General features: G+C 37.6%; 1 protein-coding gene across 9 annotated transcripts in view; it reads right to left on the bottom strand.

The window, feature by feature from the left end:
• The window catches only part of PPP1R12A (protein phosphatase 1 regulatory subunit 12A), a 118,686-nt gene that overhangs the window by 44,027 nt on the left and 47,274 nt on the right, over window positions 1-27,385 (bottom strand). For all 9 annotated transcript variants that reach the window (XM_065631511.1, XM_065631518.1, XM_065631544.1 and 6 more), the window contains exons 3-5: window positions 12,671-12,789; window positions 3,653-3,812; window positions 1,573-1,717 (exon numbers count right to left, since the gene is read on the bottom strand). In XM_065631511.1, the coding sequence (XP_065487583.1) occupies window positions 1,573-1,717; window positions 3,653-3,812; window positions 12,671-12,789 (424 nt within the window). The remainder of the gene's footprint in view (window positions 1-1,572; window positions 1,718-3,652; window positions 3,813-12,670; window positions 12,790-27,385) is intronic.

Here is a 27,385-nt window from a genome sequence, read left to right as displayed (position 1 = left end):
ACAGCACTAACACGGAAACTAAACAACAAAATTATCTCAAGTTCATATCTGGATTATGACTACAGTTTTTAATCTGGCCTTCTATTTTATAGGTAGCTATTAAGTGGGTTTATTTAAAAAAAAATAGGAGTTAGACCTACCTTGACCAGAAAAAACAACTTAGCAAAAAAACTGTTGTAGTTGGAAGGTTATATCTAAACCCAACCCATAAAAGTTGACACCTGAAATCGAGTGCCTAAACAACAATGGCTGAGTTCTCTGAGATGCAAAGCACCTACAACTGAAACCAAATTCAAAGGAATTTTCAATCTTCAGATCTCCAAAAGTAAAAATGCTTACTAGCTTACTTAAGAACACAACAGGCAAAGCTTTCATAGCTTGCACAGACAAGCCCATACACCAGACAAAGCAGCCTACATCTCTCTGTACCTCTTTTATCCTTATTCTTGCCCCAGTTGAGTTGAACACACTTTCATGAGAGTGCTCTCTGGAACACCACCTTCCGCATTCTCATAACCCCAGTAAAAAGTCTAACAGATAACTTGATAAACTGGTTTTAATTAATTGCATGAGCTTTTGATTGCCTGATACAATGTATGGCTATACAGCTGATATGTAGAAGTTCTATGAGCATTATACAGAAACAGAGTTGAAGCTATTTGAAATGTAATTCCAGATTTCATTGATTTTATTATAAGCAACCTCAATTTCTAAGGAAGAAAAAGTCAACAAAGACTACAAATGTTAAGCATGGAGTAAATAGCTGCTAATTCATGATCTCTATCTGCATATTCCCCTAATTTATTTTTAAAAGTTTATGAAAAAATTTAATGAAGAAGCCATCCTAAAAATTGGGCAGGTAATTTACATATACAGTATTGACAGAAATTGGAAGCAGATCAGAATCTTTCTGTAAAACATGGTGCGAAGAGAAGAAAGAGAGCTTCAGTACTCACACAGCTGAATGAAAAGTTTTGGATCTTTGTGATGCCTTTGTGAATCATGAAAATACTTATACCTCTTGGGAGCAACATCTTGCAAAGCTAGCAAGCTATGCAGGCCTTTGCATAAAAGCCAAGGAAATCTAGCTTAGGAAGCATTCAAGTTATGTCTAGGGAGCCCAGAGATGCCTGGAAGTATCTTCCAGTGCGCCCAAACCAGCACAGTGATAACTCTTTAGTATAGCAATGCAAGCTGATCCTTAGAGTTAAAACATTACCCAAAGGCATCGTAATTATCTTCAATGATCAACTGAAAGCCTGTGTGCAATCCATCAAGTCGCAATTTTGTACCTCTGAAATGTCAATAAACCCATTCTGTTAGGATTTTCCCTGTCAAAGATCACATGAATCATTTAATATAGAACTAAGCATGAAGTGGACCTAGAAATTAATTTAGACAACCAGAGAATTTAGTTTTAAACACAAACATGCTGTTTTGACAAAACATGCATTATATAAAGCTCCACGTACAGTAAACAGCAGTTTATCATCACTTTTCTTACCCTGGCTTCTAAAGTCACTTTAGAGACCAGAACTTTGTATCTTGACAAGGATTACATAAAAATCCTACCACTTTGTTGACAGCCTCCATATCACATAGGTTTTCCACTAAAATGCGACATGCTTCTTCTTTACCCCAGTGAGCAGCAGCATGAAGTGGTGTCCAGCCGTCATAATCTTTAATATTTACATCGTAGCGAGCCTGTATTAAAAGCCTAAAGAAATTAAAAGAATTAGATATTGAGACTGCTGACAGGGATAAACAATAATCTTTCGTAAAACCATCAAATTATTCAACTGTAATATCCTTCTCCTTTTTCATCATATTTTAGCTGGGCTACTGATAATCGATTCATTTTATTTCCTCACAGAAACTTTATCCTTTTCATTGTTCAGTAAATGTACATATTTGTAAGGAAAATTCAAGAAAAATAGCCTTTTCCATTTTCTTCTTTATTCACTTCCTCTTAATTAAAAATCCATTGCTTCTGTACAGTTATATATTTTTCTCTACATGTGCAGTAACAGAGAAAAGGCCTTTTAAGGAAACGGAAGCTGTAAAATGTCAAAAAACTGTTAGATATAGTGTTCTTAACTAGTAAATTATTGAAATCTCCTCCTGTTATATTAGTTGCTACGAGCTGCTAAGTCTAATAGCAGCTGCTTGAAACTTGCATCTCCTCCTGTCATTAGCATTTGATGTTGTAACAATCCAGTGTTTATGTGCTTTAATTGCTCTCTGAGAGGGAGGGGAGCTCTTCAAATAAAGGACCTGCTTTTCAGTCTGCGTTCAACACTCAAATTCAGCACGGCTCTGATGTGAGTGTCAGAGTGATGACACATACTTAACCTGACACAGAGTTTTGTATAAAGAGCTATCTGCTCTCTGAAACACTGTCCATACTTATTACAAATCTTATAACTGTGAAGTAATCTCAAAAATTCTCCCCATTTCTCAAGAGCCAATACACTTATAGTAATACCCTCCAATGAGTCAACTTGCACATATGCTCAGCCGCCAAACTTGCATCCTACACAGAGCACACATTTTTGATAATTTGAAGCCATCACGAAAATAGACTGCACATATATTTTTCCCTTCCTAGGAAAAGTACATGGACCGGACTAAAAAAAAGATACTAACTGAGAAAGCTGAAAAAAATGGTTATAGATACAATTCCCTTACAGGTACACGCTATTCTAAAACAAAAAAATATTATTAATTATTAATATTTTCCAACAGAACAATTGCTCTTCATATGCTGGAGCATCAGTGCTTTTTGAAGCAGAATTCTCATTCAGTAAATTGAATGTAATGGTTTTAACAATTAAAAAGCTCTGTCTTTCAAATTCTGTGTTGACAGAGCATTACAAGGCCCTTCAAACCTTAAAGGCAGCAATACTTACACAGTGAGAGTGTGTGCTTATTTTCATTCATGTTACAATATGTAACTGTTCATACGACTGCCAAAGAAGTCAAATACATTCACAATCACAGTAAAGCAATGCATTATTAAGTAAGCTTAACTTCAATAAAAGCAGAGCTTTGATGAAAAACGAATTAAACCTCTGTTACAGTATATGCTTGTATTGTGTTGTACTACTGAAAAGCTACCTGAGAATTACGGGACACCAAAAGCCTGAAGGTTTCTATAAAAGATTTCAAGAGTCATGATTTTCAACAACAATATCAAAAAAGAAAAATTAAATTCTATGTTCTCTAGGTCTGAAAACCTTTAGTCTGGATGAAAATCCTGCTTTATGTATGCAAATTAATATGTTGCCTTGAAAATATGCATAAACCAGAATGCTAGTTGGCACTATAAAAAGGTATTAAGCTTGTTTACACAGTTGGCTTTAGAAAGAGGGCAAGTTTTTTGCCAACTTTATTCTTTTAAAATAAGTATTCAGGCTCAACAGGTCCACTGTATTCATATCTTGAATGATTTAAGACAGAAAGCTAACAGCATAATGATTTATGAGTGCTTGAAAACATAAAATCAATCTTTGAGGAAAAGATAGTTCTAGAGATTGTTCTTTTCCAAGATGCAATCCCCGAAAACCAGAAGTGTCCAATCCTATCGATTCCAAGCAGCATTATATCAACAAGATCATCAAATATGAAAATTTTCCATTTAAACCACACTTACTTTAAGACTTCTGTATAGCCCTTAGCAGCAGCTACATGAAGTGCTGTACCACCAGATTTGGCGTGCCTGACATCATTTATATGGCCGCTGTTGAGCCACTGTCTTGCATCTCTCAGCATTATTCGTTCTTCTTCTTTTCGAGCTGCCTCTATATCAACACCTAATTCAGGTAGGGAGGGGGAGAGGGGAAGAAAGGACACAAAATATTTCAGTACAAATACTTCAATTCAATTATGTAACCAATCTTATACCACCTTTATGTGGTACAATAAAATGAGAGCTAAACAACATGAATGAGGTTAATGGTTAGACATGAACATCTTTTTGAAGATGAACCCCAAGAAGTTATGGAAACATCCATTACAGAATGACACTTGGAATGCATAATGTAGTTTTTTTCCAAAAGAAGGACCAAAAAAAAAGCCACTAAAACTGGCCCTTCGATTTTAAGAATGTCTGCCATCACAGTAATAATCACTGAAGTGACCTGTTAAAAAAAAGAGAAAAATGATATTTGAACCTTCTAAGCAGTGAAATATGTCTGGTTTGATCTATCTGCAAGAAAGTGGAAAACAGCTACAATTTTTTAACAGGGACGTATCTCTGGGAAGAGGAACAGCCTAGCTTTTCAACATCAATGAATACTTACAAGAAAGACAAAGCTATGTTTTTTATACTTTCTAAAGAATTTCTCATTAAATCAGTTTGTTTTCTCTACCACTGTAAAACAGAAACCTTATACTCAAATAGCCAAACCTTTGGAAATCTCCCTTCCTATGCTAGGTAAAAAAAACCAAACCCACCAAAATCTTTTGTAGTATGTCTCACAAAACAATTATCGCACACGGACAAAAAGGGAGGAACCCAATATAATATTTACAAGTATACACATCAAGTTAAACATTGGAAAAAAAAACAACTCAGACCCTGAATGGGCAAAGCAAAGCACGTATTTGCAAGCATTTTTTAATTACTACCATATGGAGTGATCTATAGAACACAAGAGGAAAGGGGCCTTGAAGAGAAGTACGCATGAGCATTGATTGCTCTGTCTGTGCTGACTGAAGAGTGACAACTTTGTGAGGAAGAGGGACTGGGGAACTGCGGTCATCAAGAGCACAAATTCTACCTGGGTTGACCTCTAACAGAAAATCAGTGGGCCAACCTTCAGCAAAATTATTTTATGTGTACAGTTTATCTAGTCTTAGACACTGGTGCGCAGGGACTTGGGAAATACATGCTGTTCTTCTGAATTTTTAATTTCTTGTGGAGCAAAGCATTAACTTGGACATAATAAAAGTGAAATCTAGAAAGAGGTACTGATTTGCTAGATAAGACCGCAAACTTCAACAGTATTCCTTATAGCCTATAAAATAGAAGATGGTTTTTAAAACACTTTAGAGAGAGATAATCCTCAACTCAGATCTAATTCTGCCTTCTTTCAGTGTTTCCTGCTGCAGCTTCACCTGTCCCCAAATGTTTTTTCTCCAAAAAATACGGTCCTATCACGTAACTTTCCTAACTGCCCAAATAATCAAATCACAAGCATATAAAGCAGACCACAAACAAGACTATGCAAAGCTAGAACACCTCTTTTCAAAATTATTCTACATAATTAATTAATTTTAATTAACTTTCAAAGTCTTTATAATGAACGGCAACTTCAGGCTCTAATGTCTTCAAAGAAACTGTAAGCTATTAATCCTTTAGAGGGTGAATGAATCCCCAGAATACGGAAGCCAAATGAAATCCAGCCTGACTGTTGCCCGTTTCGGCATGCAGCAGAAAATGAGCTGAGGAATGAAGTGGCCTTCATTAAGGAAATTATTGATATTAGAAAATGAGAAGACATAGAATACAGAGCTGCTCATATCTAGTACAATGCATCATTCTGCTGTGGAAAGCATGATAAACCTGATTATAATAAAACAGATTAGTCAAGCTCTTATCAATCAACTGGTAACTAGAAAGCCAGAGAAACAAACTGGCCAACTGAAAGCAATTATATTCGCATGGCTGAAATACCCGTAAGGCAGTGGATAGTTAACTAATATGTCTATTATATTATGTGTGAATTAGTATTTCACAAATGCTGCAATTCCCTAATTATAGAGCAAGAAAATCCTTGAAAATGGCATGCCCAAATCAAAATTTCCTGAAATGCAGAAAGAAGGAATATAATTAATACATGCTTCTGGAAACATAACATGCCATTTGTTTGGTTTGTGGTAGCATATGTCAGCGCTACAACAGAGTTCACTTCTTTTTAAATTATCCTTCCATCAATTCACCCTGTAACAGATATTTGCTGCCTACAAATACTTTAAGAAAAAAATAATTGAATTTTAAAAAAATGACCCCCCCCCAAACGAACATAATCGAAAAACAATCAAACAAACAAAAAAGTAGATCTGCTAAAGTTTACGCTAAGAACAGATGAAAAGATAAAACTTTACTACGTATCAACATAACTGAGGCAGGTTATACAGTTACTGTTCTAAGCAGTTGACCGAACTCCTACGCTCATCCACTTACTCAACTGAAACAATAATTTCACTCTTGGCAATTTAAAAAAAACTCATAGAATTATGTTCCATTAGACACTGATGAAAACTCATAATCCAGAGGCTAAGTCTGCAAGACGCATGAAGATACAAAACATTGTTGAAGCACTAAGCAGACGAAAAAGCTAAAATGTACTTGTTTGAAAGATACTGTGGTAAAAATTAAATACATGGAAGTTTCTAAAACTCTCTCTCTCAAGACTATCCATGACTAAATAAATCTCAACAGAGATTAAATTTTACATATCTAATAGTCTTTGTAACTCTGACGGATAAAAAGAATGATAACCAGGAACTCTGAATCAGTAACATGTTGATAAATCACATATTCTCATGCCCCCAGAAGGCTCCTACATATTGATGAGTGAACCACTGCAAACTGTAACTTCCTCGGGCCTTCACATTTGCTCGCCTTTCTGAATGACACAGCAGTGCAGACCAGCACATCCTGGGAAAATTATTCTCTAGAGTACAGTCATATTTACATGTCAGTGGTGCCTGCAAAACACAACTGCACAAATAAATAGTTTATCTATGATCTGTCGGTCACATTTGTGTCCATCCTTATCAGCATGAGTAACCTCCACCCGAAGAATCCGATATAAATTCCTATCAGTGTAAAGCTGCTCATGTGTGTGGTTGGTTGAGGCACTTTCGTATAAAGGAAGAACAAAGTTCCTCCTAAGCCCTGATCTTGAACTTCTAACAGTTAATGCCTAAGTGTACCTTCCAGGTATGCCTGAAGACCCAAAGAATTATGTGCTTTTGCAGAATAAGTAACTAATACTGAATATAGATTTTTATTAATATCACAAACAATTGCATTTCTGAAGCCCAAACAACATTTAATGGCTGCAGGGGACTAACAGCTGCATCAATATATTATTTTACAAGACAGTACATTTCTGATCATATTTCAACAGAAGAAAGCAGGTGAATCTTGCCAATCTAAACAAAACATCCCACTTTAATAACTGGCACAAAAATGGGAATTGAACTTTGTGTCACAGACAAAAAGCTGCGCTCTGAGATAAGCGAGATACAATTCTCATTATTAACTACAGAAAACGGAACGTAAACAGCCTTTATTATACCTTGTACAGACCTTTCTCCTTGCTTTTGTTTTCCAGGTTCTGTTAAGGTATTGGGGAAAATGAAAATGCTCCTCAGACATTTCAAACACTTTCTGCATCCGGCCCATAGATGGCAATGCGCTGCCTCTGAGCTCAGCTCAGCCCCAGTATTCACTCACACCACCAGACACTTGATCTCTCTGGCACTCTAACAACTCCTTAAATCATTAAAAATTTGTTGCTAAATGCTTTCATTTTTTTCTGATCAACAAGTATTATTCAAAATTTCCAAGCAGGTTTGAAAACGGTGTGTCGTTTGGTGAGCGTTTAATGAAATTCAGCATAAATTTAAATGCTGAATCATTGTTTCAGGGCTCCTCAGCCATATAAAGGCATGTTTTATAGATACTGCATGGAAGATCAACCCACTTTTTACTTCATGTAGTGAATGTTTATATACAAATGTAATAGTTCGCATTTTATCCACATAAACAAAGCTGAGTTAGCAATACATTCAAGAGAGTCCTGTTACATTTACCTATAATTAAGAACGAGGAACATTTGCTTCTCCTTGGAAAAGGAGAAATGATCTCTCCGAGAGTTACTGAATAGCTACCGCGCTGCATCATGAACTCCTGATTCACCTCACGTCACCCCTCCTCACTAACTCACCTCCTGAGAATGTTTTCTGTAATTCAAAATAACTGCTTAAGCAGTTAAAAATAATTTTAAGAGGACATCTCACGATAAACAGCTAAAAAATTGCTGCAAACCATTACATTTAACCCTACTTGAGACCTGAGGAGAGGCAACATTTAAAACTGGCCCGGGCTAGCCAGGACTAAAGCCACAGCCAAGCGACATCTCCCTCAAGTCTGCTGGTTTTCACCAGTACAAATGAAAACTTCACGCTACTGGCAAAAGACAATTTCCACAACTACGAAATGCTAAACACTGGAGAGCAAAAAAATACGGGATCATATCGAGAAACTGGAAATCATAGTATTTCTAATGAAAACATGGAATTCTGTGGGTAGTAGCATCTATATACATGGGGTTGGCCCATGATGAAGATTCAGCCATGTGGAGAAACAAAACAGGTCCTACGATAAATTTTTTGTATAACATACGAAATAGGCAAAGGGAATAGTTTTTCAGAACTACTGTGAAATAATTTCCATAAAACACCTAGCTTTGCTATTTGAGAAGTGTGTCAGAAAATCTTTATACCTTATGAGAGCGTGTATGTCATTTACCTCTTCACAAAATATAAAACTAAACTAGGTTTTAAGCTTAAAAAATAATTAGGCCAATGACTTCCCTTTGAAGAAAAATGAAAAAAATAAATTCCCCTTTGTAGAAAAATGCTTTTTCCTTACTATTGGAATGCTATGGCTTCACTTACAAGGTAGTGAGCTCCTTATCTTAGAACTCCTGCATATTCCATTACATCACTAGGGTCCCACTATATGCGCAGCAGAACACAACGTGGCCTTGTCCAGGGACCTGTGGCCCACAGCCTGAACCGAGGGTCACAGTTCAGAAATGTCGCATTTGGAGATCAGAATTACTGAAGATAGCAAGCTGTTGGATGACGTCCAACACACCCTACAACAGAACTTGTAAAACAAGAAGATTAATTTGGATCACTGATCATCTCCTCTCTAGGCAGGTCAGATTTTGGAGTTTGATTGCTAAACCGGGATGAAGAAACACTGCAAATCCCTCCCTGTATTAAGCCCCTAATGTCACATAGAACTGAACTGTGTTCTATTCTACAGTTTATTTCCATGAATTTAGTGTCTCCAGGATTCCTATTTTTTGCCCTGTAGTTAGACATTTCCTTAAAATATAATTTGATACCTGTGAAAATTGGGCATAAATACAAACTGATGATCTGTAGAAGGCGGAAGAGTTGCACAACAGAAGGCTCTGTTTGAACTTTTCCTATAAAGACTGAAGGTCTGCAAAAGCAGTCAAAAGGGTGAGCTAACAGGGTGATTATCCTCAGATTTCTACCAAAAATGTCACACCTCATCACTTACAGATATCTGAAATCACAATGAACCTGACAGATCTTTCCAGGCAGTCTTTTGCCACCAAATGACTCTGACTGCTAACGTCAATACGCAGGAAGCCATACTCACAACATCAACTAAGCAACACAAAAATGAAACTATAACGAATGATGGAATAAATACACATGGAAAGGCTGCAAGGCAAGACTTACAGAAAACGTCCACTTAATTTTCACGCTGCATGTTTTACCTACAAAGAGGTAAGATTTTTTGGCACCCAGGTTTGTTTATATTCAAAATAAACTGGCTGATCGTCCACTACCAGTAACACTGAGAGAGGGCTGATCTTTCCACAGGCCCTACAGTTAACTTGCATTATCAAAACTGTGGCACCACTTTATTTTATACAAGCAGCAACGCCAAAGCTGGAGGGATAATTGCATTAAGCCACATGTATAGTCAAAGATGAAACTGTCACAACACATCAGTGTTAATTCCATATTAACATAAACAATTAAGTTCCTACTTTAGAGCTATGAACTTCTCTGGCCACAACATACACACAATTAGGCACTTTTCAAGCGATTATGATAATGGCTAAATAATCGATCTGTATATAATATTAACTTCATATGCGAGTTAAGGATGCCATCAAAAGCACATGACTAAAATCTTTTTGCTGAGACAACTGTCTCGTGATTTAGTACGATATACACTACGAATTCCCATCCAGATTCATACCCTTCCATTCTCATCTACAATCATCAAATATTTTCTGTTATTTCATCCCTGCAGATAAAAGCCCTTAGTTCTTATAATTTCAGACACAAATTCAGAAGGAGGGATGCTGCATGCTTCTGTGAAACTGAAACTCCCAAGTGGTCTAACAGCAAAACAAGCTCGGTAGAATACTTTCATGTAAATGCATTCATACGTGTGTGTGTGTGTAAATATATATACATATATATATACACAAAATAAATTTTATATATATACACACACACATATATATACATATAGGTTACATATACAACCATAGGCTTTGGTGCCTGTTTGAGACCAGGAAGGCAGAAATGCTGTCAGGGATGTTCATGGTGTGGTGACTCTTCAGGAGCGGATCCAGCTCCTGTTCTCCACGCAGGGAGGTCCAACCATGCTGAAGTACAACCCCAGCAAGTTTCTTCCTCACACAACATGGTGTCTCATTCAACCAACATATTTTTCAAATCATTTTAGGAAGACCAATCTTCTGAAAATCCTTTAGCTAGTCAGCAAGCCAACTGACATAAAAACGTAAGAGGATTTCCATAGCAACTGGAATCTGGTCTTTTAAAACTACCTGAATTATTCCTTTAGAAGCTAACAGCTACAGTGTGGGAATATCTACATTCTTCTCAGACTTATAAAGACAGTACCATAGATAGTTTATTGTAAGCCGAAATATATAAACCACACTGAAATTTTCAGTGAATTGTGGCATTTAGTTTAGGTTGAAAACACTAACTTTACAATTGGGCTGTTCAAATAATTAAACTTGCAAAAGAATAAAAATTAGCATGTAATGTTGAATCTCTGCATTGCAAAAATAAAACCCTATATAACAAATAATATTTTTTTAAAAAGCAATAACATACAAATAAGACACTTTGGAAAAGAGTTCTTTTTTGGAAAAGAGTTCTTTTCCAAAATAATGTCAATTTTAACAAAGAACTACTGCAGTCAATTAGTACAGCACATCGGTAAAGTCAAACGTTTCAAAAACAACCTGAAAGAAACAACTCTCCAGCAAGGATTGAGAGTACTGTTTGAAAAGAGAACAACATTTGTTTTCCAAACTAATTAAAATAGACAAATGGTAGTACAAATAAAAAAAATATTTCCAGCTATCCAAACTGATGTTCTTTGTGTGTTAACTATAAGAATTGCTAATCAAAATTCAGTTAACACTACTAAATAATTGAATCAAAGCCTTTGTCAAATCTCCAGTCTACTTCTGTATATCAGTCTGTATCTCTTATTTCTCTGCATATCATGTCATTCACTTTCTCTTTATCATTTGCTTTGGGCACTAAGTGGGTTTAACCACACAAATTACACCAGAGCAAAGCCTGAAGCAATTAATTGTTATATTGTTAAATTATGTAAATCTATCTTACAGATATAAATTAAATGCTACGAAAAAGGTAACATTTTCAAGGAGGAAGAAGCCTTTTAAAAGGCAGGCAGGAGTCTAGAAGTAATGTAGATGCAGTCCCATAGCACGTGCCCCACAAAGGCTCCATCTTCACTCTGAATGTCACCTCCTTTCACAACACAGTAGAACTCAGACCACATCACCCCCGTTCTTGTACTGGGAGTGCTGGGATAGCAGTGCATTTCTACTGGACTCAAGATGTCAAAAACTTAATGTTCTTTCCTCTGTGGAATGGAAAAAACAGAAACTGATCGCAAAGACCTTTCACTGGAAAACCCACCTGAGGACTGGAACATGGAAAACAGTGGTGTAAAGAGGGGTAAAAACAGCAGGAAAAAATGAATCAATATGCTTTTTCAAAGACAAATTTCTCTTGTGGAGACACCACTGCCAGTACCGCCCTAGCAATTTCCTAGGAGCAAGGTGAATATATTTAGGGTATATGTTTTAAAATGATACTAACAAAACTTTATACCTATCCATTAACTGTTACATGAATGCTCACTTAGATAGTGCTCTCAGAAGAGTACAGAAAACCGGGAGGAACTTAAAGGTTCATGATGGGTTCTCAGGCCTAAAACAAGTGCAATCTAAAACCCGTTATCCCCAAGAAGTGGTTTGGGGCATTTGGCACTGTAGAAGGGCATTCGAAAGGTCAGAACTAGACACAAAGGGTGATTTATGGGATATGCTATAGTTGCTTACTCTTGTTTCAGTTATTCTAGGCTTTCTTGCAGTCAGTGGAAAGAAACAGTTACTCCAGGGCTGGATTCACCTCATCCCAAAACTGACATATGAGTCATCCTAGAAGTGCCTATTTCTTTCCTCTCTGAGGCAGGAATCTCTTCAGACATAGTCTAAAGCTGGGATAAAGAAGTCTATATCCCAGATGCACTGAATACCATCCCTAGTATCTGTATACCACGTAAATTCTGTTAAGTGAATGCAGGAATCCAATCAACACCTGAGTTCAATACTTCTGACCTCTTTCTTCGCAAGAGGCTGGGCTGAGTCAAAACACCTAGAAGACAGCTTGAACACTGCACATTGTATTGACAGTTCTCCTTAGACAATAAATTTAGTGACTTTAAAATTCCTAACTTACATAAGCTTTCAAAAATATATTTAGTGTCCAATAAAGAAAACCACCCTTCCCTACTCAAAATTACCTTGTCTATTTACTTCATTCTGAAGCAGCTCTTCCATTGCCTCTTCTTCAGCAATATCTAATGGAGTGTCTCCTTCACTATTTACAGCTCCTACATGTGCTCCTTGACTAATTAAATACCTGCCAATCGAAAAAGAAAAACAAACTGTAAGCAATAAAGTAAAGCTGATGCAAAACAAATAGCAGCCACAAAGATACGATATGCAATGGGGATATACATGCACACACATAATTCATAGAAACAACCGTATTAGGTATAAGTAAAAAACCTCATGATGGTCAACAATCCCTGAATAGCTGTTTGTCTTTTCATCATAATACCCATAAATACAAATAGCAATCTGCTCTTCAGCTTGCCCCAAAGACTCCTGGCACATTTTAATACATACTTGTAAGAACTGAAAGAAGAAAATGATTAGATGATAAGCAAAAGGGAACACAAGGCGAACAGAGGTCAAACCACTGATTCCCATGAGCTCCTCATATTAAGCCATTCCTCCTGTGTTCAGTGGCACATGATGTTTCTATGCTTTGCCAGAATGATGACTCCTGATCTCTGAGGCAGCTTCATAAAGTTAATAAAATGAGAATCACCTCTGCTCTTAAGTATTCATAAGGTCAGCTTTTGGTGAAGGAAGAGGCAAAGGGAGAGAAGAAACAGTACTTTACATTCTGTTCCAACCCCACTAAGTGTTTTCTTGAAGTGCTACGGTCTCAGGAATCAACAATCCAGACTCAGAGATATTTATTTCTGAATTTCAAATTAAGTCAAATGGATCAATTCCAACAATAAGTCACAAAAGGATTATTTCATTGTATTAAACATAAGCCTATGAAGTTATTTGAGAACCTACAGCTTTAGATATAGTCTGTTTCTAAGCAGACAATGAACAATAATTAAAACATCAATTCAGACCAGTCTTACACCTTCTGACCATAACATTTCCACTTCCCTAACAAACTCAACAGTTTGAGCCACAATAGGACTTCACACAAGCAAAAAAATGCAAACATACCTCCTTCCTTGCAGAACTTGAACTTTCTACAGATTTGAGAATAAAAAAATCTGGAAATAGACATAAAGAACTAGCTATCCCTTTGGTAAGAGGTGTATGAAATCAAAAGTGCTTTCTTAACCTCACTATTGCAAAATTCCAAACTCTGCAGGAGCCAATCACAAAATTAATCAAACACTAACACAAATGCTTTTTTTTCTGCTTAACTGTCAATTAACAATAACAGATTCCAAATCTACGATCATATTTACCTTATCTTTATTCAATAATTCAGCATCAATTACTCTCATAAATTTCTGTTTTTTAATGTATGATTTAAATAGCACTTGTTATTAAAGCTCTGTAATTACATTAAGAAGAGGTAAGAACTGACAGATCACAAAATGGAAATTAATTCCCAGAAGTGTAACTGTATCTCCTGGGATATGCATCACCAGTTGCCACCACTAACTTTGATGCTGGTATGCAGTGCTGATTTTATTCTGTTCCTCTGAAAAGAGTGCCGCGGTGACTCTTAACTTTCTGCAGTTTAAAGATTTAACTGCTGTGGGAATTAAAAATTAATAAAAGGCAACAACATTTCTCAACAATACCAGTTGTGTTGTTCTAATAGTGACACAGCCTTCCAGGTTGCAGATCAGGTAATTGCTATGCAGGATGTCTGCTAAACAGGCAAAAAAAGCAGTGGGGAAACTAACTTACTAAGACAAAATGTTGATTCAAGACCAAAGTCAACCACTGACAAAGATATTTTTATAAAAAGATCCCAAATCAACATTCATGTTCTTTTGACTTGTAATATAGACACAAAAAGATGATGTCTTCAAAACCTGATTTTTATCTATTTCCACATAATACCTATAAGGAAAAATGAAGGTACTTTTGTAAGGAAAATATGTATGTCATTGAAGTGAATGTATCGGGTCAACTGGGTCTATAACTTACAGACATGAGAAAAGAAGCAATGCATAAGAAAGTGTAGGGAATGAAAAATAGGCTTACAGGAGCATTTCAGAAAGTTATTATTTAGATACATGAACAACTTCATGATCAAATGACCCTTCAAAGCAGACTCCAAAATGGAGCCACTTCCAGACCAAAATCAGATCAGCAGAGCAAGGGGCATTAGTGGGGTTGGAGGAGGAGAGTTATCTGAGTTCTCCTTTGCATGTGCTTACAGGCTTTGGTTTTCTGGGTCAGCAAAGGAAGGATGGGTGAACCTGCCCTGAGTTCACAGGATGTAAAGGGACGGGAAAAAGAGGAGCAAGACGAAAGGCAGAAGGCTCCTCGCCAGAGAAGTGAGAATGGTCCTTTCCCAACCTGGCTTCAGCCACTCCCCTCTGTTACCCAACCAAAAAATTCATAGTGATCCCCTCATGTAAATTAATAGTGAAAGAGCGTTAGTCTACACCAAATTATTCAAATTCCAACCACTTTGAAGACATCTTGTAAGCCTGCGAGTGAAATCCATGTTTGTTCTGCTTCCCGCACCATTCAGTAACAAATGACCCTGCCCTGAAAAAGTGTATGCATTTGTTTATCTTCATTTACAGTAAAAATGGTTTCAGCAAAGTCATGATGGAGTTCAGATGGTGCATGAAGTCACCCTGGTACCTACACAATTGCAGCTTTAATTGGGAAACAAAAAAGCGCTACCAAGGGGAGGGAGAGCAATTGTTTCAGATGTGTAGGTAACTTGACTCTGCATCACATACAGAAAGGAAACAGATTTGGTAAATAAGCTTGTAAGGCACAGCTGAGCAGAAGCCAGTACCAGAACAATCCTAAAAATCAGAAGGTGTTTCTTTCTTTTTTTTTAAATTACTTTCAAAAAAATTGTTCTTCAACTTAGATGTTAATTAAAACTTATAGTATGACTTCAAATATGGGTGTATTTGACGTTTCAGTTGTTCTGGTACCATATACTAAAAATCTTCACATGCAACAGCATATTATTGTGTGTAGGTATGTATCGGTGTTTAAAAAGTCACCCATGTTTTGCAAGAAAAAACCCGCAAATAATTGCTTGGATTTTATCTTTATTAAGTGGGTGTTACCTTCATCTCGAAATTTCATCTTTCTAAAGCAAGTAAACATAATATAACTTTAATTCCTCAGCTGATATTTAATTGGTAGAGCTACATGTGTGCAGTGAAAAAGGAACTGGAGCTGTGTAATAAAAAGTCCAGAACCATGCCCTTTGACACTGTGTCCAGAAAAAGGTGCTTTTTGCAAACTTGGATATAGTGGAAAAGTAAAAACATACAGGACTCCCACCACCACTTACAAAACATTCTGGTACAGTACTTAAATGTGTGTCTTTTGCAATTCACTTGTTGCGAAATGTCCATGTCCAACAGACAGCTACAGCAGAATAATTCAGAAAAACCAATGATAAGTTATGTAATATTCTGGTAGGTGCTCTTTCAAATAGCAAATAAATGAGAAGGCAACAGTAGCTTGATCCATTAGATGGTTATTTTTAAGATTTCAAGGGTTGATACTGAAGCTAAAGGTAACTCTTCTAGACACTCTTTTGGTCTAAGTATGGAGAATTGTAAGTCTCGCAGGAATACAAAGAAAGACAGGAGCAGGAAGACAAAATAAAATAACTCCTGGGACTTTTGCCCTGATGTTTCCATGACAAGCATTATGTAGTCTGGGAAAGACTGGAAGAACAAGTCTGCTTTCTGATAGCCTAGTTTTATGAAGGCAAAACCACTTCTATTTTAAATTTGTCTTTTAGGAATCACTGCTGTATACTCCTCGATAGCTATTACAGACTGAAATTAACAATCTTGAAAAAAACGTGAAACATTTGTTTTCCATAATTATCATGAAACCCAGACTGCCTCCCACCATTTAATGAAAAATACATTTTAATACCTTTCATAAAGAGTTGGAATCTCGGTATCTCTAAGACAATAAATACCAGTGCTCTGAGATTACTGTCGAAAAGCCAAACAGCCCACACCAAAACCAAGCTAATGAACTGGAAGTGAAAAGTTTTACCTAGCAACTTGACCTACACTCCGAATTAAAAAAAAAAAAAAAAACACAAAAAAATCCTTACAGCTGACTTTTGTGTGTGTGTAAGTCAATTAACAAAATCCATATAGTGAGGCAGAGCAAACAGAGAGGAAAACACCTCTCTGAAGACAGTTACATTCAAACTTGAGTCTTCTTATACTTGTGAATTTAGGAAGCATTTACTTAAGAACCTGGAAGACACTCAAACTTTGGCTTTACTAAAGTTTGTTAGTGCTGACAACAACATATGCTGTTGATAACATTTAAATATCGTTTACCTCAGCAACAGAAAGAGGGGCCTATGTTTACGTTCTAACCTTGCCTCAGTTCACAGTATCTGCAAACAAGTCATTAGGGATATAATTAACTTTTAAGTACTTGCTGAACCTGAAGGTCACCAGAAGGGTGGCAAGCACAAGACGGGGCAGAGAAGTGGCCGCTGAATTGATTGAGTTAATTAAAAATTGCTTACTGAGGTCGTTAGAGTTTCACTGGTGAAAACAAGAGGCCTCTTCAGACTAGTCAGAAGGCTGGATGGCAGCCTCCAACTCCTAAAACATGAGGAGAGGGACCCTCTGAAAAAATATCTCACCGAACGGAGGTTCAAGGTCTTGTATATACATTTAAAATAAATGCGTTTAGTGTGGCCTTCCAGGGAAACATGGCTTAATTGCTAGTGGGGGCATCAACCAACAGCACAACTGTTCTCTTAACTAATAAGCAATTTCAGCTAAACCCAGCTGTTTTTTCAAAAATCCATAGATGGCAGAATTTAAATTAATTCCATGAGTGTCTTAGCTAAATGATAACAGGAGCTGAAGACAGGAAAAGTGTCAGTGTGTTCATGTAACTGTGCAAGCCGTCATTTGAAGAAACAATGAATGAAAAACAAATTCAGTTTGGGTTTGTTTGTTTTTTTAACGGAAACAAAAATACTATTTAAAGGCGTACACAACATATCAAGAGATAAACTTGCAGCTTGTATGTGATGCTTGAATTTTTAAGGTGTATTTCTCAATGATAAAGATGGTGAAGAAAAGGCTTAGCCTTTTTCTGTTAAATCTTAAATAATATAATAATATACAAATAATACAATCTTGAAGCAAATACAATAGCATTAGAATAACGTGCTAAATTCTGATGTGGCACATAGTATGCATATGCCCTGTGTCAGCAGGCAAGTTTCAAGGAAAATGTAGAGTCAGTTTAATACGGGTGAACAGCCAGTACCCAGCCAGCCCTCAAATCCTCTCTCATGGACACTCACACTGTCACCCTCACTTTTAAACACATTATTTGAAACCCATTTAAATGTAATGACAAAAAGTCACAGAACATACTCAGCACTGGTGAGGCTGCACGTCGAATCCCGTGTTCAGTTTTGGGCCCCTCATCATAAGAAACACATTGAGGTGCTGGAGAGAGTTCAGAGAAGGGCAGTGAAGGTGGTGAGGGGCCTGGAGCACAAGTCTGATGAGGAGCAGCTGAGGGAACTGGGGCTGTTTAGCCTGGAGAAAAGGAGGCTGAGGGGAGACCTTATCGCTGTCTACAGCTACCTGAAAGGAGGTTGTAGCATGGAGGGGGTTGGTCTCTTCTCCCAAGTAGCAAGTGATAGGACAAGAGGAAATGGCCTCAAGTTGTGCCAGGGAAGGTTCAGGTTGGATATTAGGAAAAATTTCTTCACGGAAAGCATTGTTAGTCATTGGAACAGGCTGACCAGGGAAGTGGCGGAGTCACCATCTCTGGAGGTGTTTAAAAGACGTGTAGATGTGGTGCTTAGGGTTTAGTGGTGGACTTGGCAGTGACAGGTTAATGGTTGCACTTGATGATCTTAAAGGTCTTTTTCAACCAAAATGATTCAATGATTCTGTGATTTTTTGAAATATGTATTGTAACCCTTGTAAGCATTTGGTGGAGAGGGTTAAAATGTTTGCCCCAGGGGGCAGGTGGCCAGCAGGTGTCACAAGGCACAGAGGAGTCCTGCTTGCCTGGGCAGGGACACCCTGCTTCACACAACTCAGGATCTCCTTGCCATCTTTAGTGTCAACATACTGATAATTTCACTTGTCCCCTTTCGTTGCAGCTGAGATACTCCTGCAGTCATCTCTTCTCCTGCAGCTATGATTTACAGAGGAAAATGAAGGCCCCACATTTAACACTGGAGCCCAAACTGTGCGATTTTAATTGGGCCAAGAATACTTTCTCCCGCATCATTTTGAGACTGATGTAGAAGAAACCAAATGACTTGAAAAACAATTAAGTCAAACTCATAGGGATGTCTTATTCAGGCACTCTGCAAAACACCATCCCACGCGATCAGTCACTGCTGTGCCTCAACCTTCTGCCTCTAAACATCTAGAATTTAATACAGACTGACATAAGAAGGCAGGCTTCTGTGATGGCATTTAAATTAAAATCCAATCATGATAAAACTCAGGCACTTTTAAGGTTATGTTTCTCTGCAAATTCCAGAAGATTCTCACTCACATCTTTCTTTCTTGGAAAAAAAATGCTACAGCACTTTCAAAATAGGAATGTTCTCCCTATGAGCAATATGATCAGCCAGCAGCCACACAAAACACCAAGTCAAATATGGTCCATTAGGATTATTTGGTAAAACTAGATAATTATTTCCCCTGAAATACATCAGTGATAATTTTAAGACTGCTGATATCAACAAGAAATCTGAAGTGAATTTATGATTTCCTCTTGCAGAACGCAAGAGCTGAGACCTTCAGATAGCTAGAGACATTGAAAAAAAAAAAGGCTAAGAAAAGAGTTGATAAACAAATGGTCAAATGATTTTAAGCAGATGAGAAGTGACATTTCTTTTTAATTTTCACCAGTCTAATCCCGACTCCAGCATGCGTGTTTTTCTAAATTAGGGACCAGTTTGAAAATACTTTTTTATTTCCTCCAATATGCAAGAGCTCCTCCAGATAGTAGCAAATCCAGCTTCTGATTCTCCCTCGTGAACCTGTTAAGAAGGGCATCTTGGACAGACAGACATCTTTGCGTCAAAATTGTCAAATACTCCTAACTATCAAAGTAGCATGCCACAGCGATGAGACAATTTTTTTCCCTCTATGCAAACAGCACTTTCTATCAATTCTAAATACTGTACCTATATGAAAAACATATTTATGTTCACAAAGCCAACACTTCACAGTGTATCATCGCACCACTGAGCTCTGCGTATAGTTGGCTGTCCCTGGCCTGCACTGCAACTTGCACGCCCAAGGAAACCCAGTAACTAGAATCACAGCTGTTTTCCTTCCTGGTTTGCTGGAGCATAGAAGACACAGCCTAGATAACAGTATCTGGTTGCTCTTAGCCCTCCTGTGTACCAAGAAACCTCTGAAACAAGCCAGCAATAAGCTCCAGAAATATTTGTATGTAGGCAGCCACCTAAACATTAATGGTGTAAAGATGGAACAGGAAAAATTCCTACTTGGAGGATACGAAAAGCAACTAAACCTTTTTCTTTTACCATATCCATATAGAGGAAAGACATATTAGAGGTGGCAGAGTAATGTTTAGGTGTAAGTAAACAGTGACTGAGAAAAGTGGGTAACATGAAGAACGCTATATAGGAAAACATATGCTATAACCTTTTTACAAAAAGAAAAAAAAAAGGGGGGGGGGAGGGAAGAAAAAAACCCACCCAGATCTGGAGTCAGGTAATGCCAGGATGAATACAAAGCAAAAATTTGAGCAGGAAAGACAGAAAGAAGCAAAGGAGGAAAGAAGGAAAGAAGGAAAGAGAAACAAAACATTTTTAAAGTGCATATCAAATGTTAATTCTACTATGCACTTCGTGAACAAGCGTTTCTCTCTTTTACTTTGAAGTCTTTGAAAAATTAAGAAACAAATACTTTTATGCTAGCTAGCAAATATATGCTGATTTTCGAGGTCAGGCATATGAAGTTTTATAGCAAATACTGTCAAAATTCACACAATTTCCTGAACAAAACAGAAGTAAAAAAAAAAAAAAATCTCCAAAGAATTCATCAGGTTTTAAGGTATCAGACCAACATATTTTGAAGTCCGACATTCTCCAAAAGTATCAGAAATTTTAAAACATTATGAAGTCCAAAAATGAAAATACATGTTATTATTCAACCACAGATAAGCCTTTTTTTGATTTTTTTTTCTCCCTAGAGACTGCTTTTATCTAAATCTGATCATCCTTCTTGTACCCTACAATGCAAAAGTGAAGGTTGAGTTTGAAAAATATCTTGTTGCAGCTGCAGAGGTACACAGGGTACATAAAGCAACCTCAGCTCACGATGCTCTCTGTGCTCAGGATGCTTTCCTATAGCAATTCTACAAGCATTTGTGGTGATTTGCGGAAGTGTCACCTAGGTGAATACTTGGGATTGAGTTAAAAAGAAGACGTAACAACAGCACGGAGGCAGAAAAGGAGGAGGAAGAAGGAAAACCATGCTGCTGCCCACCTTCCTTAGCTGACTCCTCACCAACAAGAGCTGGTCACAGCACCAGCTCTCCATCCCTCCTGCCTTGTGCCAAAAGCAGCACTGCTAGAGTTGACTACAGTAGTACCACAATTTTGATTTTTTAACTGCTGCTTTCTATTTCAGTGGAAGTTTTGAGGCTGGACCTAACTTAACAACTTTATTTTCCTCCAACAGCCATGTGTTGGCACTTACATCAGAAAAAATTAAATGAGGATCAATTCTTTTACTGTGCTTAAACAGATATTAGCATAGATATAATCACTGCATCACAGAACTTGTTTGTAATTATATTATGCAATAACAGAGTGACCGAATCTCTCTATGAAGCAACACTGCTATCACAGTGCAGGTTTTTGCATCATGCAGTAGTACTGAACTCTGCCTGACCCCTCAGTAGGTACCAGCAATCTGCAATTCATAGCAGTTGTTTATCTGTCCAGTCCTCTTTGAACTTCCTTGAAAATACATTTCTTCCAAAAGAAACTCTTTATTTTTTATTCAAATTTGATAAGCAGTACTTCATCTGTAATCAAGAGGTTTCAAGTAATTCCTTTTTAATATTTTTTTCTGTCATAGTTGCTGTTAATAAAAAAAAAATCACATTTTTGTGTCTTAGTATCTGAATTTCATCCAAATAACTCACTCTCATCAATGCACAGCAGCCTTACATCACTAGAGATACCACACTATTTACACAGACTTCAGAAGAATTCAAGCAGCTTTTATACTGCCCCAGTCATGGATAAGACCAGAAAAATACAGATTAGGATCACTTGCTCTGAAGTGACGTAGTTTAGGATATCCAACAAAAGAGTCGGCTGTAAGAAACGATAAGTAGGTCATAAGTTGCTTTAGTGTCATTAGAAAATTTACTATATGTGGCAGAATAGGGTCAAACTCACAATAGAGAAAAAAGCTCCAAGAAAATAAAAACTGAGATGCACAGACGTGACAACCTACACCAAACTCATGTTTTCTCCTAAAAACAATACTCAAAACCAGCTTTATTGTGAATAAAATTATTTTTTTTCCATCAGATAACTGAATAAATACTATATTCACTATTTAATGGCACTAATAATTCCTTAGATGTCATTCTCTAAGAAGAAGCCATCACTTCCTCTCTCTAAAACAGCAATTTTGAACTAGTTGTTGAGGCCTTCACAAGTGCCAGGATGCCATACTTAGCAAGCACTTGCTCAATTCAAAATGTGGTGGCTCATGTATCTACAGCTGCTCTCACATGTTCCTGTCATACCCAGAGAACGGAAGTCAATCGGTGGCAACAGGCAGTTCTGAGCCATCATCCTGACATGTTACATTTCTCAGGAGTCTGCCCAAGCTCCAGGGCTTCCATATGTATCATTCTTTGTATGTCTTCTTCTCCATATGTATCACTCTTCTGTATGTCGTCTTCTCCATATGTATCACTCAGATGCTCACATTTAACTTCAGAATTCTTAAGTAAATTGTTCTCAGGATACCAATAAAATCAATGTTCTGTGATAAACAATTATGATCTTTCCTATGCACATTGCTTCTCAAAGCAGGATGTGTTTTCTTCAGATATGAGCTGCACTTTTAAATTCTTTTTCAGCCAAAAATGAGAGTGCTCTGAGCTTTACACTTTTCACAGAATCACAGAACGTTAGGGATTGGAAGGGACCTCAAAAGATCATCTAGTCCAATCCCCCTGCCGGAGCAGGAACACCTAGATGAGGTTACACAAGAATGTGTCCAGATCCAATGAACTGCTAAAGCATATTAAAAAAAAAAAAAAAAAGACACTTTCCACTAAATTATGTCCCTGAAGAAGATCTCTCTGAACTTGAAGGTCTAGTAGTTTTACCTTCAGAAGAACAGAAACACAATATATTTACTATCAAATATTTAGGGTCATAAGTGGAGCTGCAGACAATAATCCAATGGGAAGAAGGCAGCTACAGAGCACACACTCACTGTGCATCCTGGAGTGAGCGGCTCTCCTGGACTCCCTCCTCAGTTGAACAAACAGGCATCAAACCAGTTAGGTCCTATAATTCCCTCTAACCCATCAACCATATCTTACTGTGTATTTCTGCCAGCTGGTTTTTATCCAAAGAGCAGATCACAGCTACACAGCAGAAAAGATTAAACTCTACCACATAATGACATTAATTTAAAAAGGGAATTTCACCATCAACCTAAACAACTTAATTAATGTTTCATTATTTTTAGGACATACATACATGCAACAAAACATGCTGAAAACAGCAGCACGTCTTCACAAAAGAAAATGCCAACTGATACGAGCACACTGATCTTCTCCAAGTTTCTCCATTCCTTTCTCTAATGGAATTCAGCTTTATCTGTCCAGGTATCCAACAGAACTCTGGAGGAGAAACTTCTGTGTTGCTGTTAAAGAACAAACATCGCACTTTGATTTGGGGACGAGGGTGGGAAGAGACTACCATACTAGCATATTTTCTCTCCCATTAACTTTTTTCCCAATCTGTTCTTCCAGAAAGAAACACAGCAGGAAACAGAGGTGAATTAACTGAAGCAATTTTCCAAAGCCCGCAGTGAGCTTTTCACAGCTTTCATCTTTACCAGTGTCAACTTGTAAGACGTCAGTCATTCTTCTAGAAGAGCTGTTCTTTGGCTGGGAATAATTTTTTTTCCCTGCTTTTATTTTGTCACACGGCTTGTTTTATAATATATCCTTGTGAAGTCGTCTTCTTATTTCCTGAGTGGGTTGTACCAAGTTTCATCTTTGGTCCTTTTTCCTTTTAATTCTACTCCTCCAGTTAACATTTCCTTGTGTCATTTAAAGTGACATCTTGAATCCTGACAAAAACGCTCTCTCACCTTGCAGCACCTCTATCAGACCAAACCCACTAACAGTTTGCATAATCAATTTGCACGTAGTTTACATCAGACCACCAACTTCACCTTGTCATTCAAAAATCCAAACTTCTGATTATCCTCCAAAGGTCCGTTGTGGAATGTATCACTAATAACATCATGTCACACTCAGTTAACACCGCAACTGGGAACAAAGCTGAAGGAGACAGGAGCTATCCCTGACATTTTTATCAGTCTGCTTTGCCTAAATAACATCTTGCTCCTCTAGGATTACAATGGCTTACGGTTAAAAGAGTTTAGATTAAAAACACTCCGGTAAGTAATGGCTCCAGACCATCAGCTTATTAAAACGTAGAGAGAAATGGATTAGAAACAACTGCTTCAAAACATATTTTGTGGCGCCACCACCCTCAGATGTTGTGGAAGAACCAGCTGGTTCAGGCTCATGAGGTGGGAGATGAAGGAGAGGACTCCACCTCAGCCCAGGCAGCTCTCCACAGCCAGCCTTCTGACCAGAGGCACAAGCTATGTCTGAAAAGCAGCCCAGACTTCTTTTTTATACCCTCATATCTATGCCAACCGCTGCTCACTGATCCAAGAGAGAATAAACCCTCTAACCCCGCCAAGGCTCGTCTTACACTAACAGTTCCCATATCGTTGTGTGATCATTAGATAATTCAAGAGAGAGGGTAAGAGCCTGTAGAGGAGAGAAAACCAAGCAGTCACGGGAATGACTGCCTGTTTCTGCAGCAGTCTCAAGTTAGATCCCATTAAGCATATTGTGAAACTGCGCTGAACTTCTTTTACCAGCTGTTGCCAGATGAGCACTGATCCCTTTTTCTACCAAGGGCAGGACTCGCTGCCACCCAGCACCCACAGCAAGCCCCACAAGGCAATTAGAGCTGTAAGTAAACCACTTATCACTGAACATCTATGTATTTAACTACAGGTTTGCAGACCTCTCACTCGGTACACCAGACAATGATCACTCATTTAGTCTTAATGGACTGTTACTAAAATAGAGAGATCCTGGGACAGTGGCTTGCTGAGGTTTCAGCAAACTAGTTTGGCTGGGTTCACTTTCACGTGTCTGGCGTCTGGAAAAGCAGATGGGCGTCAGCAGCAAGGCAGTGGGGACACACGAGCCCATAAAGTCTTTTAAATATTAAGGGAGGGAGGGGATACAACATAGGAAACTTTGGGCAGGAAAGAAAAAGGGTGAGCTGAGTTTTAGAGCAGTGGAGCTGGTCAAGGTGCCGTTCTCTTCCCAAATGAACTGAGTGAGGAGGCTCTGAACTTCTGAAGTTATTCTCCTTCTAATTGCAATCATATGCTTTAGCCTTTAAAATCTGTAAAATAAGGAAGATGTATTTAGAAATGTGCTAAGTCTTAGGGTCTGTATGTGTAATTATGTGTATCAAACATGCCTCCCAAACAGAAAAGCAACCATATTGAAATAGACTCAACATCCATTTAACACCTAGCCTGCCTCCAAAAGTGGCACATCTTCAAAGAGAATAAAAAGAGGGCAAATACATGCTACTTTTCCTGTAATAGCTTTCCATTCTCCAGTTATTTTCCTGGATTTTCTGAACCAGATCCTATTTGTATGTATATATTCTGCATTTGTATTTTTTCCACCCTCACCGGATTTTTCATCCCTTGAACCCATGAGAAATTTTAGTACCTACAGCAACATTTGCCAAACTGTTACTCAGATGTAGTACCCACCCCATGAAGGTATAAAACCTCTCTTCTCCCCCTCAGGAGACACCTCCCTCCCTCTCCTTTTTTTTATTTTTTTGTACGTAAGTGTAACTGTCACTGACTTCTATGTTATTTTTGAAAAATATTCTTCTTGCACTCGCTGGAAGATGCACCGTCTTTCATTCCAGGGAAAATGAAAAAGCATTTGTGTTCAAGTAGTAAAACTGTATTGAAGCATCTAAATATTGCAAACAAGTTTCAAAATACATCAACTACACACTCACAACTAGGCATGGTACAAAGTCCACAAGAAAATACATTACTTACAAACTTTAATTCTTGAATAGAAAATAAATTTCTACCATTTCAGATTTATTTTACATTAATCTGGTACAATACAAAGCAGAGAGAAATAAAAAGGTAAGCATTTTAAAATCCTGTTTCTTAAATGCCACTTTGCACTATTTTTCCTCCTCTATTACATTTTTTGCATTCTAAAAAGGAATTTGTTTATTCCCTGATATTGAAATAATACACAAGATTTTAAACTGTAGATCTATCAAATAAATCTATCGAATAAGAAAATGCATTACATACACCCAAATAGTTTTGTAAGAGTTTTATAAAGGTAAATTTAAGGGTCCTACCCATTAAATACCAACTTAAAGAATGCACACAAAATTTCTGTCGAAGTCCTCCTGCATTAAAGCTTGTTTCCACATAACTACAATTTTTCAAAGTATTTGATGCTGACTTTTTAATTCATACTAATGTATTGGAGAAACAAAGGCTCCTTTGTGTAACACTTTCTGTATAAGAAAAAAAAAAGGAGAACAAGAGAAAAAGAGAACATGCTATACAAAATCTACCTGTTTTGGCAATTTTCAAGATTTTTAATTTAAATCACGTTCATATTACAATTACTTGTAAGCTAATTCACATGATCATAAACTAGATGAACACTAACTTAAGGAGGCAATTCTAAAATTAAACTATTCAAAGAATTTCGAGTAAGCTGAAGCTCTCCCAGCATTTACAGATCTCAGAAACAACAAGATCAGTTGCCCTCCACGGCAGAGTTTTTGCTCTACAGCACAACTCTCCATCTGCAACCATCTGACACTCTAATTCCCACTAAGCTATGTTTCTTTGCTGTATTTAGCCTGAAGTGGGCTTCTACAACACTAACATTTCTTAAACTGGAGGATGCATTTTTTACAGGAGATGGGATTAACATTCACAAGAAGGCGGCTATTCCAAAGAAAACTGAAAAGGGACAGGAGCTACTGCTGGGAGAGGATGCCATAGGACTGGTTAACATAGCACAAGGTGACAGGGACAAGGAATACAGCTGCAGTGAGAGGCCTACTGGCCAGACAGCATGGCTAGTGAAAGCAAAATAAAAACCCCAATGAGCGGGGGCCGTGCCACAAATTCACTTGGCCAGTTAACATGGATCAGTAACAAAACATGGCTGAAGTGTTGGCTTCTGGAGATAACAAGAGTTTTTTTGGAGAAGCTCCTACCACATACATATCATCCTGTTCCTCCCGATCTCCAGCACTTGGGTGCACTCAGGAACATCTGAGGCATCGCAGGTGCTACTTAAGAAGAACATGTACATTATAGAGTGAGCGAGAG

This window comes from Caloenas nicobarica, chromosome 1 (assembly GCF_036013445.1).
Source record: "Caloenas nicobarica isolate bCalNic1 chromosome 1, bCalNic1.hap1, whole genome shotgun sequence".
Lineage (NCBI taxonomy): Eukaryota > Metazoa > Chordata > Aves > Columbiformes > Columbidae > Caloenas > Caloenas nicobarica.
The sequence above is the reverse complement of the archived record's forward strand: the minus strand, read 5'-3'. Positions and strand labels throughout refer to the sequence as shown.